General features: G+C 38.5%; 1 protein-coding gene across 2 annotated transcripts; it reads left to right on the forward strand.

The window, feature by feature from the left end:
• The first annotated feature begins 105 nt into the window (after positions 1–105).
• Positions 106–12166, forward strand: mki67 (marker of proliferation Ki-67). Of its 2 annotated transcripts, XM_067369815.1 has the most exons (16): positions 106–651; positions 1000–1104; positions 2629–2710; positions 2828–2943; positions 3063–3135; positions 3220–3289; positions 3439–4179; positions 4347–4579; positions 4665–5196; positions 5309–5430; positions 5589–5763; positions 5854–5976; positions 6068–7023; positions 7264–7318; positions 7476–9887; positions 11604–12166. In XM_067369815.1, exons 2-16 carry the CDS (start codon positions 1016–1018, stop codon positions 11696–11698), a joined length of 5874 nt encoding a protein of 1957 aa, XP_067225916.1. In that variant the 5' UTR covers positions 106–651; positions 1000–1015; the 3' UTR covers positions 11699–12166. The 2 variants fall into 2 exon arrangements, with proteins under 2 accessions (XP_067225916.1, XP_067225917.1); XM_067369816.1 differs by lacking the exons at positions 1000–1104; positions 2629–2710; positions 2828–2943 and having other exon boundaries at positions 108–651.
• The last annotated feature ends 2023 nt before the right edge of the window (positions 12167–14189 follow it).

Raw genomic sequence — 14189 nt, forward strand, 5'->3', positions numbered from 1 at the left:
AGTATAAGTTTTGTCTGTGAAACCAGGCCTAGTGTGTGCATGTTAAACTCATAGGTTAAACTCGCCTATTTTGTGCTTCCGCACTCTTTAAGAGTCTAGGGCGGGTCGTGTCTAGTTTAAAAGAGCGGTTGCACATTTAACATGATTTAATTGGCCACCTTTACTGTCGCGTTACGTCAACGCTAAATCCTATTGGCTATGTCAATTAGCAAGTATTTCTACTGGCCAACCAAAAGCCTTCGCGCGGAATTTTGAATAGTTTTCAAACAATAGTAGTTATCCGCCTTATATCCTTCCGCAGATTGACAAAGAAAGTAGTCCTTCGCTTTTATAATGTATTATATGTTATATGAATCTTTGAATAAGTCTCCGATTATTTATTTTCATCCATTATGTAATATTTTGTTTTTATCTAGTAAATAATTGTTAGTTATTTTATTTTATTTTTGCGGAGGGATATATTCCCTCAGTGAAGACGGCAACACGCGCTACCTGTGTCGACAGTGTTAATATTGGTGCCAGTAGTTTGTGCTAGTAACGGCAGGAGCGACAAGGACAATAATCCTAATGCTGGATTAATCTGATTTTAATTAAAGCCAGGGCTTTACATCGATGGAATATACTTTGACGTTTTGATTTACGGAACTTCAGGTAACTTAAAGACGGAGTCGTTTTTATTTCACGGTTACAAAGAAACTGTTTAAACATTATTTACATAGTATGCTAGCGACAGATGCGTATTTCAGTTAGCAATCAAAACAAATCGGTAGCTTTATTTTCAGTGAATGTGATTCCAGTCGGTCGCTATCACTAATAAGTTAAATGTAGATTTATACCTGTTATGTAATGTTTTAAATGTCTTTGGCCATGTGCTGATCTTAGATTAGAGATCCATGAAACGTTACTGTGTACACTTTTTTTTTTTCGACGTAAATGCAATAATTTACAAGTCACTGAGTTTATTCTTTTTAATTTTGTCTTTTGTATTTGTTAAACAAGGTAAGTTGTTTTTAAAATGCCTTTGCTGGGGAAGATAGTGGTGATCAAAAGAAATGGAGGAGATGGCACTGAATTTCCCCTCACAGCATCCTGTCTGTTCGGAAGGTCAGTAACACATTTTATAATTCTGGTTTAACTTTCCAACTATAATTCTGCCAAGTATATACAGTGAGGCACGTGAAAAAACAAAAACCATGGATAAAACTACTACTATTACACATACACACTATCATTGCAAGTAGAACCGAAGTTCATTTGGTTTAAAATATCAAATGATATTAAATGGCCAAACATTTACAGCTCTTTGTGTTACATGTGCTGTTCTCTTTTGATGCCAGGCGGGCTTCGTTGATGTCAAATTTGACGTAGACGATCTCTCCAGCCAATCAGAATGCGTTATTATTTAACGGCGTGAAGCATATAGACTAGGCTTGATGTAACGTTATATGTATTCGTGCTCATTTTATAGATCAAGCGACAAGTTATAACTACTTTGTTTATTATATTTACAGTTATGTTTTGCAAAACATTAACGTATCTAAGTTTTGTCTGTTGATGATAGTGGTTTATGAAAGTGGGCAAGAGTGAATGGAGAAATGAAACTAAAATGTTTAAATATGCACGTTTAATGTGTATAATTAAAAGGAAATCTTGAACAACAATTGAATAATATATACTTGAATGAGTGGTGCATATTGTTTATGACATGCTGTAATTTAGAAAAAAAAATATTTGAAATGTTAAAGGGTTAGTTCACCCAAAAATGAAAATAATGTCATTTATTACTCACCTTCATGTTGTTATTATATTATATGATATTTATATAATATTATGATACAGTCCAATGGCTCAGTGAAGCCTGCTTAGTCAGCAATGGTACTGCGTCTTTCAAGATCCATAAAGGTACTAAAAACATATTTAAATTACTTCGTGTGTGTTTGGTTCATCTTATTATTATAAAGCGACGAGAATATTTTTTTTTTGTGTGTGGCAAAAAAAAACCAAAAACGACTTTTTAACATTATCTAGTGATGACTGATTTAAAAACACTGCTTATGAATCTTTTGGGTCAAATCAGTGATGATCAGAACCACTGAACTCACAAGAACTGATTTAAATATGTTTTTGATATTGAGAGAGGAAGTATCATTGCTGTCTATGCAGCAGTGAGCCATCAAATTTCATCAAAAATATCTTAATTTGTGTTCCGAAGATGAACCAAGGTCTTGGGGGTGTAGAACGACATGAGTAATTAATGACATTTTTTTTCATTTTTGGGTGAACGAACCCTTTAATAGACCTCAATGAACTATAACAGAATGTTGCCTGCCAAAAGTCACTAAAGCAAGAATACTTGAATCTATTTGAATAATTAATGGTGACACTAGAAATATCCAATAAATGGAAGATGGATTCATACATCTTTTGAATATCAATGTGCACCGCATGCTAAACAATGTATTGGAATGATTATTGTAATTATATCTTAAATAAATTGAAATACTGATGACTTTGCTGTGAATATAGCCATTGCTGCTGATGTGGCATTACATAAAAAAATATTTCTCATTCACCGTAAATGCAAATTGGAAGAGCTGTTGTTTTAATGTGGAGTCTTTACCTTTTTAGGAAGCTGGATTGTGACATTCGTATTCAGCTGCCGCAGGTGTCTAAAGAGCACTGTAAAATTGAGCTGAATGAGAACAAGGAGGTAAGAATTATATTGTGGTATTACACTATAAGTTTGAATTTGTCTTTTGTTTCCTTAAACTGTTTCTTTGCACATAACTCATGGCATACTGTTCATTTATCATTTCTCTCGTTTAAGCTCATTTTGACCAATTTGAGCTCTGTGAACCCCACACGTATTAATGGACAAGTTTTTAATCAATCTGAACGGTTAAAGCATGGTGATCTCATCACAATCATTGATCGTTCTTTCAGGTGAGTCTGATTTTTATTATTAGAATTATTATGGGGGGGAAAAATAAGTTTTCTTTATTGGAGAATCCTTGTTCTGAGAATAATTTGTTTTGTGTGGTTTAATCTTGTCATAATGTTAGGTTTGAGTACCCACCTCCTAAGACACCGAAGAAGAAGAGGCTGTCCACGGCTGGAAAAGACAAAACAGTTCAGGTGTGTAGTCTGTCTTGGGACAATGATGGGTATTTTTTTTGTTAATTTATTTTTTTGTTAAATTTTGGTTCTTTTGTCCTGTAGCCTTTGCAAGACCAGCAGGAAAAAAGCACACCCATTCACACAGAGAAGAGGAAGTCAGAGCATTCGTTTGGTTAGTGATCGTGAAAATGGTTTCTGTAATATTCTATAAATTTCATTTTTGCAATGTTTTTTTTTCTTTTTTTTTTTTTCTTCTAGTTTTGCTAATTCTGTTAATATTCAATTTCATATCAGTGATTGTCATGTGTGCTCTACTTACAGACACTTGTTTAAAAGATGGGTCAAATTTACCAGCATCTGTGGAACAATCTGTTGAGACTGAACCAGAAGATGGCAAAATTAAAAAGGACAGTATGTCACCTTTTTGTGAGCTCTACCAAATGGTCAAACAGGACCTTGCTGCTAAATCACCATGGAAATGTGAGGTACCAAAAACACCTCTTGCAAGACCTCAGGTTGATCACAAGGAAGCTCCCACTGCAGATGTTAAAAGTAGTCCTAAACCAGTAACAACTCCATCTATCAAGAAGAGAAGATCCTCAAAATCCAGTTCTGATGATATTACTGGACCAGCTATCGCTCAGAGCTCATTTAATGCAAATCAGGAAGAGAAACCTGCTGATGATATGCTGTCTGTAGGGTCCATCACCCCCTCACTGACAGAGAAATGTGTAACTCCTGTCTCCCAGAAGAAGAGGACACCCTTGAAAACGCCTCAGAAGTTCAGTGCTGGTGAGGTTGTCCAGCAAATTCTCTTAGAGCCACAGTCTGAGGAGAAAACGCCTAAATCCCCAAAAGGAAGGCGAAGTGGTGGATCACCGGATCAGAGCCTTGCTCTCCAAATGCTTTCGGGCCAACCTCAGACTCCAGGCCTGATGGGTAAGAACACTGAAGTAAAAATGTCACCAAGAACATCCCCAAGATCAAATGCTGGAAAAAGGTTTCAAGTCCAAGATGTTCTGCATGATGTTAAGGCTACAACATCAGCTTCTAAGAAGAAAGGTGAAACTGCATTTTTTTTATTATTTTTTTCCCCCCCTTATGAACACAATTTTTGAAAGCTTAGAAATGTCTTCTTGTCATATACACCCCATTTGTCAATTGGGTAAATGTCGCAAACATCTGCAGTTATTTAAATATATTAATTCATACTTTTGTTTGTTCTGCAGATGGCACTTCAGTTAATGATCTGTGCGACAGCAACAAATCTCACACTGAAGCAACCGTTCCAAAAGCAAAGAGAAAGCGAGTGTCCTTTGGTGGACAGTTGAGCCCAGAGCTATTTGACAAACGCCTGCCACCCAATTCCCCCCTCCGCCGTGGAGCAACCCCACGACGCAGTTTGGGACCTTCCCAGAAACCTCAATCTCTCCTACGACGAGCATCCACCATTGGTCTTTTGGTAATGCTTAAAACTGATTTTTATGGACAATAACATTTATCTTTTTAAAACTTTTGAAGGTTTTTAATGTTCCCTAATTTTTTAGGCTCTTCGACTTGAAGAAACAGTTCCACATGTTCAAAATAGTTCTCCAAAGAAAGCTTCACCCAAACGGGCAGCATCTGCAGCGAAGACTCCGTCACCTGCCAAAAGGTCACCGAGTACCAAGGCTAAAGCACCATCACCAAAACGTCAAAAGTCGCCATCTGCTTCACCCAAGGTATCTACACCATCCTCTACTCCTGCCACACCCAAGACACCTGCATCTGCTAGAAGAGCATCAACTTCAGCAGTTGAGGCTGCGGGTGACATGTCTTTAACTGAGACACCTAGGGTGCAGGGGAGGTTTTCAGTCTCTCGGATCAGTACTCCATCGCCTGTTCAGGACCAGGGGGAGCAGCCTGAAGTACAATTGACCATTGTAGAAGACATGCCTCAGAAGTGTGTGACTCCAAAGATACCCTTAAGGAGGAAGAGCATGAAGTCTTCTGCGAGAAAAACTCCTAAGAGTGCAATTAAAAGTGCACTTGATGTAATTCGTTCAAGACGCAGTGGAGCCTCACGGGCTAATCTAAAAGGTGAAAGATTTAAGCTGGTTATATTCATGTTTTCCTGTTTTGAAGACCATTTTATTTATATAAATAGTTTAAATGTTTTATTTAAAATGTATGTTTGTTCCTCTGTTTTAAGTGTTGACCTCTTGGGCTGATATTGTGAAGTTTGGTCAGACCAAACCTCAAACAGAAGTTGCAACTAAGAAAAAACCTACAAAGAGCAACATAGTCAAAAAAACTGCAGTGCCGAAACCCAAGGTAAAATGCAAAAGATTCTTTAGTATCAAAAATGTTCTTCATAAGTGTTTTTGTTCTGATTCATTGTTCTAATTTCTGTTGATGGTTTTAGCTCATTGAATGGCTGATTTAATCTATGGCTTAATTACAAAGAAATTACATTTTAATTACTTATGCAGACACCTGCACGGAGGCTGAAGGATGATATCAGCACTGGGCATGCAGCATCTCCAGTCACCATTGTTGTTGGCAAAGCCCATATGAGGACTAACCAGTCTTGTGGTGCTGCACCTAAAATAGTCCCCAACATAGCACTATTCAAGAAGGACATGAAAATGGACGAGGACTTTACAGGTTTGCTGAGTATTGTAGAAAACAATGTATGTAATAAATGTTCTGTGGAATTGTTAGTTCAGATTTTAAATGTTATATTTGTATTGTTAGGTGTTGCAGACATTTTCAAAACACCAGCCAACAGCAGGTCTAAGAATAAGGTTCCCATAAATGATGAATGTCCAGAGATGCCTTTGGATGAGATTTCAGTCATGAAAACACCAGAAGAATCAGGTTACTGTTTTGGACTTGTCACAAGTTATCTACTTTGTATTGTTTTGATATCACTGATTTCATGCCCTTGTCCTTCCCACTGCTCACACAGGTGAAATGGTTGTCTCTCCACTAAGTGTGATCTCCACTGCAAAATGTGGACAGTACAACAACGAAGCAGTAACACGACTTCTTTTAGACAACAAAGATGGTAGTTTATTGGAAGTTGAAGGTCTTTCTCAACTCTCTGAGAACTCAATTGAGGCAAGTGGCCATGACATCATTCCAGATCAAGAGATGCCCCCCAATGACCAAACAGTGGAAGAGGAGGCTGCCCCTGAAATGGTAGTCGAAACCCCAAAACAGAAAGCAACGCCAGCCTTGTGCCTCACTGGAGTAAAGCGACTCATGAAGACACCCAAACAGAGGGCTGAACCAATTGAGGATTTAAGAGGAAAGCTGCTCAAGACCCCCAAGGAACATAAACCTCCCCAGGAAGAAAGTTTGGAAGGCATTAAGGAACTCCTAAAGACTCCCAAATACAGGGGAGCTCCAGTAGAAGACATGGTTGGAGTGAAAAGAGTGATGCAGACCCCTAAATTAAAAAGCAAGCCTGTGCTGTGTGCAGCTGGTCTTCAGAGGCTTATGAAAACACCCAAAGAAAAATCTGAGCAACACGAAGAACTTACTGGTGTGCAAGAACTGATGCAAACACCAAAATTAAAGGGAGACCTGGAGGAGAGTCAGTTTGGGCTGAAAAGATTGGTGAAAACACCTAAACGGAAGAGGAATCAAGTTGAAGAGGACCTAACTGGTGTTCAACAACTGATGAAGACCCCTAAACACAAAGGAGAACCAGTTGAAGATCAAATGGGTATACAAAGGCTGATGCAGACTCCCAAAGAGAAGATTGAACCTGCAGAGGACTTGCAGACCCCCAAGCAAAAAGGAGAACCTTTCAGCAATGGAGGAGCGATGGCAGAGGAAGATAACACTGGCTTTAAAGAACCTGAAGAACCAGAGAATAATTCTACCCTGACAACAGAAAATGTGACTGAACCTACTGAGGTAAACATGCACACCATGTCAATACAGTAAATACTTAAGTTGATTACAATGGAAGTTTTGTCACACTGCTCACTTAGTGTAGATATGTAAGTGTTATTTTGATAGATGCTTTACTTAAACATTCTGTAATGTTCAGGTCATTCTTTGTTTTAACTGTAGTCTAGAGTTTGTTTGTTTTTTTTGTTTTTCTTAAATATAATCAAATATAACATGTAATTGATTTTAAAATTTAATATTTAGATACAAGGGCCTGTTGTAGCAGTTGAAAGTGGTTCTGCATTCATGCCAGCTAAAGGTGAGTGTGCACTTCCCAATTTTAATTCTCCATTTTGTTTTTCTCTGTCCTAAAATTTGGGAAATTAAGTATGTTTTGTTTAATCTTGAACAGGAGGGGCATAACTGTTGACTACTTAGATTGAGCTAAACTCATTTTGTCTTGACTTATCTTGTAGATTTTGATGAGGAATGTGACAAAGAAAATGTCTGTCCAGTTGAAACCATGGAGACTGAAGTGGATTCTCAGTGCACCACTGAAGTCAATGATTCTACGCATAGTGATGTAAAGACGGATGCTGTAATCCCCCAGGAAAAACACCCTGACAAGATTGAAGAGGAGTCTGTTTCAGTTGAAGCTATTGATGTCTGTTTTTCTGGGACAGATGAGAAATCCGAAGAGCATTCTGAAGAAACTGTGTGTACCTCTGATAATAGCAATGCAACAGTTGAAACTACCCCAACTTCATCCACTGCTGAGGAAGATGAGGGTGAGATGATCAAGGCTTCTCTTCCCAACAAAATTCAGCGGGGCATTCGAGGAAAAGCGGCACAGAAATCCAAAAATGCTAATAATGACAAGGCCAAAGTCCCTGCTGTGTTATCGGTAACTGAAGAGGAAAATTTGAATGGTTCGCTTCCCTCTAGCACATCCAGGGCAAGGAGAGGCAAGAAACTTCTCGAAGTTCCAGAAGTCGCTGCCAGCCCAGTCAGAAAATCTGCCCGTGGAAGAATTCCCAAGCACCACTTTGTGGATGAAGAGGCAAAGAACACTGAGGCTTCCCAAGTTTCTGTAGACTCCATGAAAACTAAAATATCAGAATGCCTTCCTGTAGTTACCAAAACCAGGAGAGGAAGAAAACCTAAACAAGATGAAGTGGCAATTGAGCCCGTTGATGATATAAATGCTGGTGACCCACAGTGTCCTGACGCACCTGCAAATGAAGAGCTGGTCCAAGCCCCTGTTGTAAAACCTGGGAGGAGAAAGAAATTGGATAAAACGGCTAGCCATCCTTCAGAAGAACTTGAACAGAAAACACCTGAAATTGTTTGTGAGGAAAGCGCTGTTGTACCAGAAAGTGTCAAATTGGTGACTGCACTAGTTACGGAGACTGTTTCTGCAACTAGAGGTAGGAGGGGAAGGCCAGCAAAGAAAGAACTCGTGAAAACTGAGCCAACCCCTACTTTGGAAAGTGAAATTACCAGCACTCATGCTGTTGTAGTGGCTGAGAAGCCAATGACACCTGTAGCAAAGTCAGGGCGAGGAAGGAAGGCTAAAAAAGAAATTGTCAAAGAGCAACTCTTGGATGATGATGCCATGGTGATTTCCCAAACTGTGGCAGAGGTGAATGTTGACCATAAAGATGAACCTGAAGCACCTGTGGTCAAGTCCGGCAGAGGGAGGAAGGCCAAACAGCAGAAACCACAGATTGCTGAAGAGGTTGACCACCAACCAGCTGTAGATACCAGCACACATGTACCTGTGACTGAGGAACACACTGAAACGGAGGTGAAACCTGTGAGGGGTAGTAGGAAGACAAAGCAGTCAAAGGTGACTTTTTCAGTTGAGACTGAGGAGAACATTGTCAACCTTGTTGAACAAGCCGAGACTCCTGTTGTGAAATCTGGTCGAAAAAGGGCTGTTATTTCAAAAGAAACAACAGAAGTCGAGGCAGAAGTTTCTGTCAAAAGAGGTCGCCGTGCTGTTGCAGAACCTGCACCACCAGTTGCTGTGGTGTCCAGCCGTGGACGTAAAGCAGTTGCCAAGGTAGAGTCGGAGATTACTGAGGATGTAGCTTCATCAGAAGAGCCAGCTAAGCCTGTTAAACACACCAGGCGAACAGCAAAAGCACCTGAATCAAAGAAAGAAGAAAATCCTATGACACAGGCAGGTTCTGAATCAGTTGCTGCTGAGAATGCAGCAGTTGTGGCACTGGAAAAGGTGGAAAGAGGAAGCCGTGGCAGAAAACTGAAGGATTCAACTAAGGCCATCCCTTCCAAACCAATCAAAGAAATTTCTAAAGCTGAGGAAGCTAGTGAAATTAAACCCTCAAAAAATGTGGTCATCTCTAAAAACACTGAAGAGGTTGAACCTTCTACTGATGTAGAGGAACAACAGCTGAAGAAATCCAAAAGGTTAGGCAAAATACCAGCTGAGACGTCCTCCACATCAAATCAGTCAACTGATTTGCCACCCAGAGGCCGCAGAGGAGCCAAAAAAGAAGAGGAACATCCTGTTGAAGAAGTTCAGATAAAAATCAAGCCATTGAGGAGAGGAAAGGCAGTGGGCTCTGCTGCACCTAAATCGGACCCCAGTGATAGTAAGGCCTCAACTCCTCTCAAAAGGAAAAGGAATGATGTGTTGGAGGTAACTGACGAGTCATCAAATAAGGAACCTTTGCCAAAGAAAAGAGGCAGAGTAGCCATCAGCACTAAAGTTGCAACTGAGGTCTCCAGCAAAGAGGAAACACCTGATGCTGAACCAGAGAAGGCTGAGGCTCCTCCCAAGAAGGCTAGTAATAGAGCTGTAAGAGGACAGAAAAAGACAGCCCAGGAACCAGATCCAGCACCTGCTCAGGCATCCGTTTCAGGTAAGCATACTGTAAATGCTGTCCTCAGTGTATTTCAGAGTACAAGACAACTTTACATTTGGGTTTAGTAATGGGTGTTAAATTAACCTGATTGTGCAACTTGTGATTAGGGTTGTCACGATACCATAAAAATGTCTTACGATACTATACCAGCTGAAGTATCACGATACCATGAAGTATACAAAATGAACCAAACTTTCATAAAAACATGAAAACAGACCAGATTTTTCTCTGAATACTTCATTAATGAGAATGAATAACAGGCTTTTATTACCAATCAAATGAATCATTGTAAACAAAATTCATCTTAGCACTGCACAGAACTGTATGAACTGACATTACGATGTAGCATTTATGCATTTACACTTAACATTATTTATGCAATTGCAATTTATGATATAAATGTTTCAAATATAAAAATCTGAATATAGAACTAAAAATGTTGGTGGAAAAAAAATGATAGAATAGGCCTACTTTTAGATGGGAGACTAAAGTCGCCAGTAGGTGGCAGCAAGTGTTAATGATTAAGTCAATGAATCATTCAACCGATTAGTTCAAAACGGCTGATTCATTCAGGAACAAATGAACGAATGAATGGATTAGTGAGTCAGTGACTCACCCAATTTGTTCAAAAACGGATTCATTTAGAAACTAAACAAAAACAGCGCTCTTGCTCGTGTCACGAACTATCAGGAGCATTTTTGCCAGCCTATCTTGAAATATCTGACCCTGACTGGAGAGCAGTATGTATATTAAAACATATAATACATTTATTATTATAAAATCCTGATTGATAAGAGTGCAAACCCTACTTGTGACTATAAAATCTTTTATGTAGGCTGGTGGGTAAGGGTCTTTTTAGATGTAGCCATATCTCTCAGTGAATTCTATTTGTCACATCAGTCCTCAGCCCTATTCGGATGGGACTAGTCTTAATGGAGGACGTTAGAGAAATTTGTGTTTCACAGGCATACTTTGTGATTTTGATCCTGTCCGAATCTGCCATGTTCCTGTTTTTCTCACACAACCTCAGTAAAAATTCCAGGGCAAATTACCTACTGTTTTTCAGCAAACTCATCTGTCCTCTGAGAAATCTAATCCCCCTCCGAATGTTTTTGTTTTGAATACTATTGTATTATTCTAATGCTTCTCATGTGTTATTTGAGCTAGGGCTGGGCTATATATCGCATGCGATTGTCACGCGCATTTCGTCAGTAAAGCCGGTTCCCTGATTACCGCTAAATCGCCATCACCTGCTTTCAAATGGAGCGGCATTTAATAGACAGAGCCGTAGTTCACTGACAAGCTACACAATATCGCGTTCATTATCACAGATGAATCGCCTTCGATAATGAACACGATATTGCTTGGCTTGTCAGTGAACTACGGCTCTGTCTATTAAATGCCGCTCCATTTGAAAGCAGGTGATGGCGATTTAGCGGTAATCAGGGAACCGGCTTTACTGACGAAATGCGCGTGACAATCGCATGCGATATATCGCCCAGCCCTAATTTGAGCTACCATGTACACCCCAATCTTTGGCATGCTTTGCTTTCATTTCATTTCAAATATGGATGGTTTTCAAAGAAACAATAAACAATTTGCTGCAAGCACAGCGAATGACTTTCTGTAATGCCCACATCTAGAAAACGCACACTCCTCACCTCTGCAACTCTGTTGAGAGTGAAAAGTTAACATTTTTATGTATTCGCACAGGGACCACCACTCGAAGCGGAAGAGGTGTGAAAAAAGTAGAGGAAGTGGACATCTCTACTGAGGCAGCTCCCGTCAGGCGAACCAGGAGGAAGTAAAGCACTGATCTTACAGAGTGGTCTTAATCTTCAAAACTGTGTAATCTCTGGGAAAAAAAAAAAAGTTTTAGTTTTATATGTCTGCACTATTTCATTATGACATTTTTCTATAACATGCCTAGTGTAATTTTAGCTTTTATTTTTAGGTAAAACTGTTTGTGTACACTTATCAAATGTTTTAATTCAACAAAAAGTTAAGACCATTTTCTACATTTAAACATCCCTCAGAAACATTTATCTTCTATATTCCCTTCATGTTCTTTTATCTTTATTTTTTTTAGAAATGTATTAAAAGAATAAAATAAGTGAAGGGTACAAAACCAGGCTCAAGTGGTTACAATTTGCGTGTAATGTGGCTTAGTGGTGTGACATGCTTGAGAGTTTTCATTAAAAAGATGTTTGTAACCTCATGTTTGATTCTTGCTTTTGTTTTGTTAAGTGAGGTTTTTCTAATTAAAAAATCAGTTCCGCCTGCAGATGTTTTGTCTATTCATCCATTCATTGTATGTCAATGCAGGTGTGCCAGAGAACATCCTTCTGTGCAACCAAAAAAAAAAAAAAAATGGTCCAATGTACTACTTTTACAACAAGTATATTATGATGGTTTGATGGTTGTATAAAATGTTAATAATATGGTCCTTTTGATAGAAGTACAATTTAGATAATTAGCTAATTGTGTTTACGTGGTACTCCATATACTTGGTGTTATCATGGTTAATGTCCAGATTGGAACGGGAAATGTAAAGTGTCATTTCTGAGGTGGCCCAAGCAGTTTGAAAATCTGACACTTTACCTTCATTGTTTACCAGCAGGGCAGCACCACTAGCTTAAATGAGGTCCATATTGACACATAAAAACTCAAAGCGGTCTATGGAGAAGAATAGAGGGAGAAAAAAATAGTGAAATATTCTGTACATTCTCTTAAAGGGATAGTTCACCCAAAAATGAAAATCTGATGTTTATCTGTTTACTGTTATCAGGGCATCCAAGATGTAGGTGACTTTGTTTCTTCAGTAGAACACAAATGATGATTTTTAACTCCAACTGTTGCCATCTGTCAGTTGTATAATGCATGGCAATAGGAACTCCATCTATAGGAGTCAAAAAAAAAAAGCACAGACAAATCCAAAATAAACCCTGTGGCTCGTGACGACACATTGATGTCCTAAGACACGAAACGATTGGTTTGTGTGAAAAACCGAACAGTATATAATTTTTTACCTTAGTTTAAACTACGCCAGAGTGCGTATACACCTCACGCACCAGATTCCGTGCGTAAGGCAGTTGGACATAGTGGTGTATTAGAGGTAAAAAAAAAAAAAATGATATACTGTTCGGTTTCTCGCACAAACCGACCGTTTCGTGTCTTAGGACATCAATGTGTCATCACGAGCCACAGGGTTTAATTTGGATTTTGTGCATGTTTTTTTTACTCTTATAGATTGTGTTCCCATTGATATGCATTATACGACTGACTGACGGCAACGGTTGGAGTTAAAAATCATCATTTGTGTTCTACTGAAGAAAAAGTCACCTACATCTTGGATGCCTTGGGGGTAAGCAGATAAACATAAAATTTTCATTTTTGGGTGAACTGTCCCTTTAATAAAATTACAAAAATACTATATGGTACTACCATGGTGCTGATTGATTGCTATTATAAGTTAGTACCATGGTATTTATTTGGTGCTCCAAGGTGCTCTAAAGGTATTATGGCAGAGTAAGATGTCCCTGCCACCTCATATTTTTCTCTTGCTATCTCAATAAATTTCAAAAACGTATTTACTGTTTGGCTATGCTTTTATTAATCTTGAGTTTTCATATAAATAAATATTAGTTAGTTTTTTTTATCAGACCACTTAATATATTTTTTTATCATTTGATAATAGTGACTTGTGCATTTATTTTGAATATTAAAAGTTGTAGGTCTATGTGTTAATGGTGGTTTGTGGACACAGTAATTCATTTAGATTTGTATGGTAAAAAAAGTGGAAAGTTAAAGACAGAAGGTCCCAAAGGCATGTAGATACTGATGTTTTATTGTTTAATTTAATCATTATTATCATTGAGTTATTTAATAATTCAGTAGTGAGGTACTGTAGTGTAAAATTAGTAATATATTATTAATTAATAATTTATTTTACAGAACTTAAAGCAGGACAGTGGCCCTCCAGGACTGAGTTTAGAGACCCCTGCCTTAAAGGGATAGTTCACCCAAAAAATGGAAAATTCTGTCATCTACTCAACCTCAAGTTGTTCCAAACCTTTATGAATTTTTTTCTTCTGCTGAACAAAAGAAGATACTTTGAAGAATAAACAGTTGATAGACCCCATTGACTTCCATAGTATGGGGGGGGGAAATACTATGGAAGTCAATGGGGTCCATCAACTGTTTGGTTACTGACATTCTTCAAAATAACTTCGTTTGTGTTCAGCAGGAAAAAAGAAATCCATACAGGTTTAGAACACCTTGAGGGTGAGTAAATGATAA

This window comes from Chanodichthys erythropterus, chromosome 19 (genome assembly GCF_024489055.1).
Source record: "Chanodichthys erythropterus isolate Z2021 chromosome 19, ASM2448905v1, whole genome shotgun sequence".
Lineage (NCBI taxonomy): Eukaryota > Metazoa > Chordata > Actinopteri > Cypriniformes > Xenocyprididae > Chanodichthys > Chanodichthys erythropterus.

Coding starts and splice junctions, on each gene's coding strand:
- mki67 (XM_067369815.1), top strand. CDS start 1,016: ATGCCTTTGCTGGGGAAGATAGTGGTGATCAAAAGAAATGGAGGAGAT. Junction 2,944..3,062: donor ATCATTGATCGTTCTTTCAG/GTGAGTCTGATT, acceptor TCATAATGTTAG/GTTTGAGTACCCACCTCCTA. Junction 3,136..3,219: donor GAAAAGACAAAACAGTTCAG/GTGTGTAGTCTG, acceptor TTTGTCCTGTAG/CCTTTGCAAGACCAGCAGGA.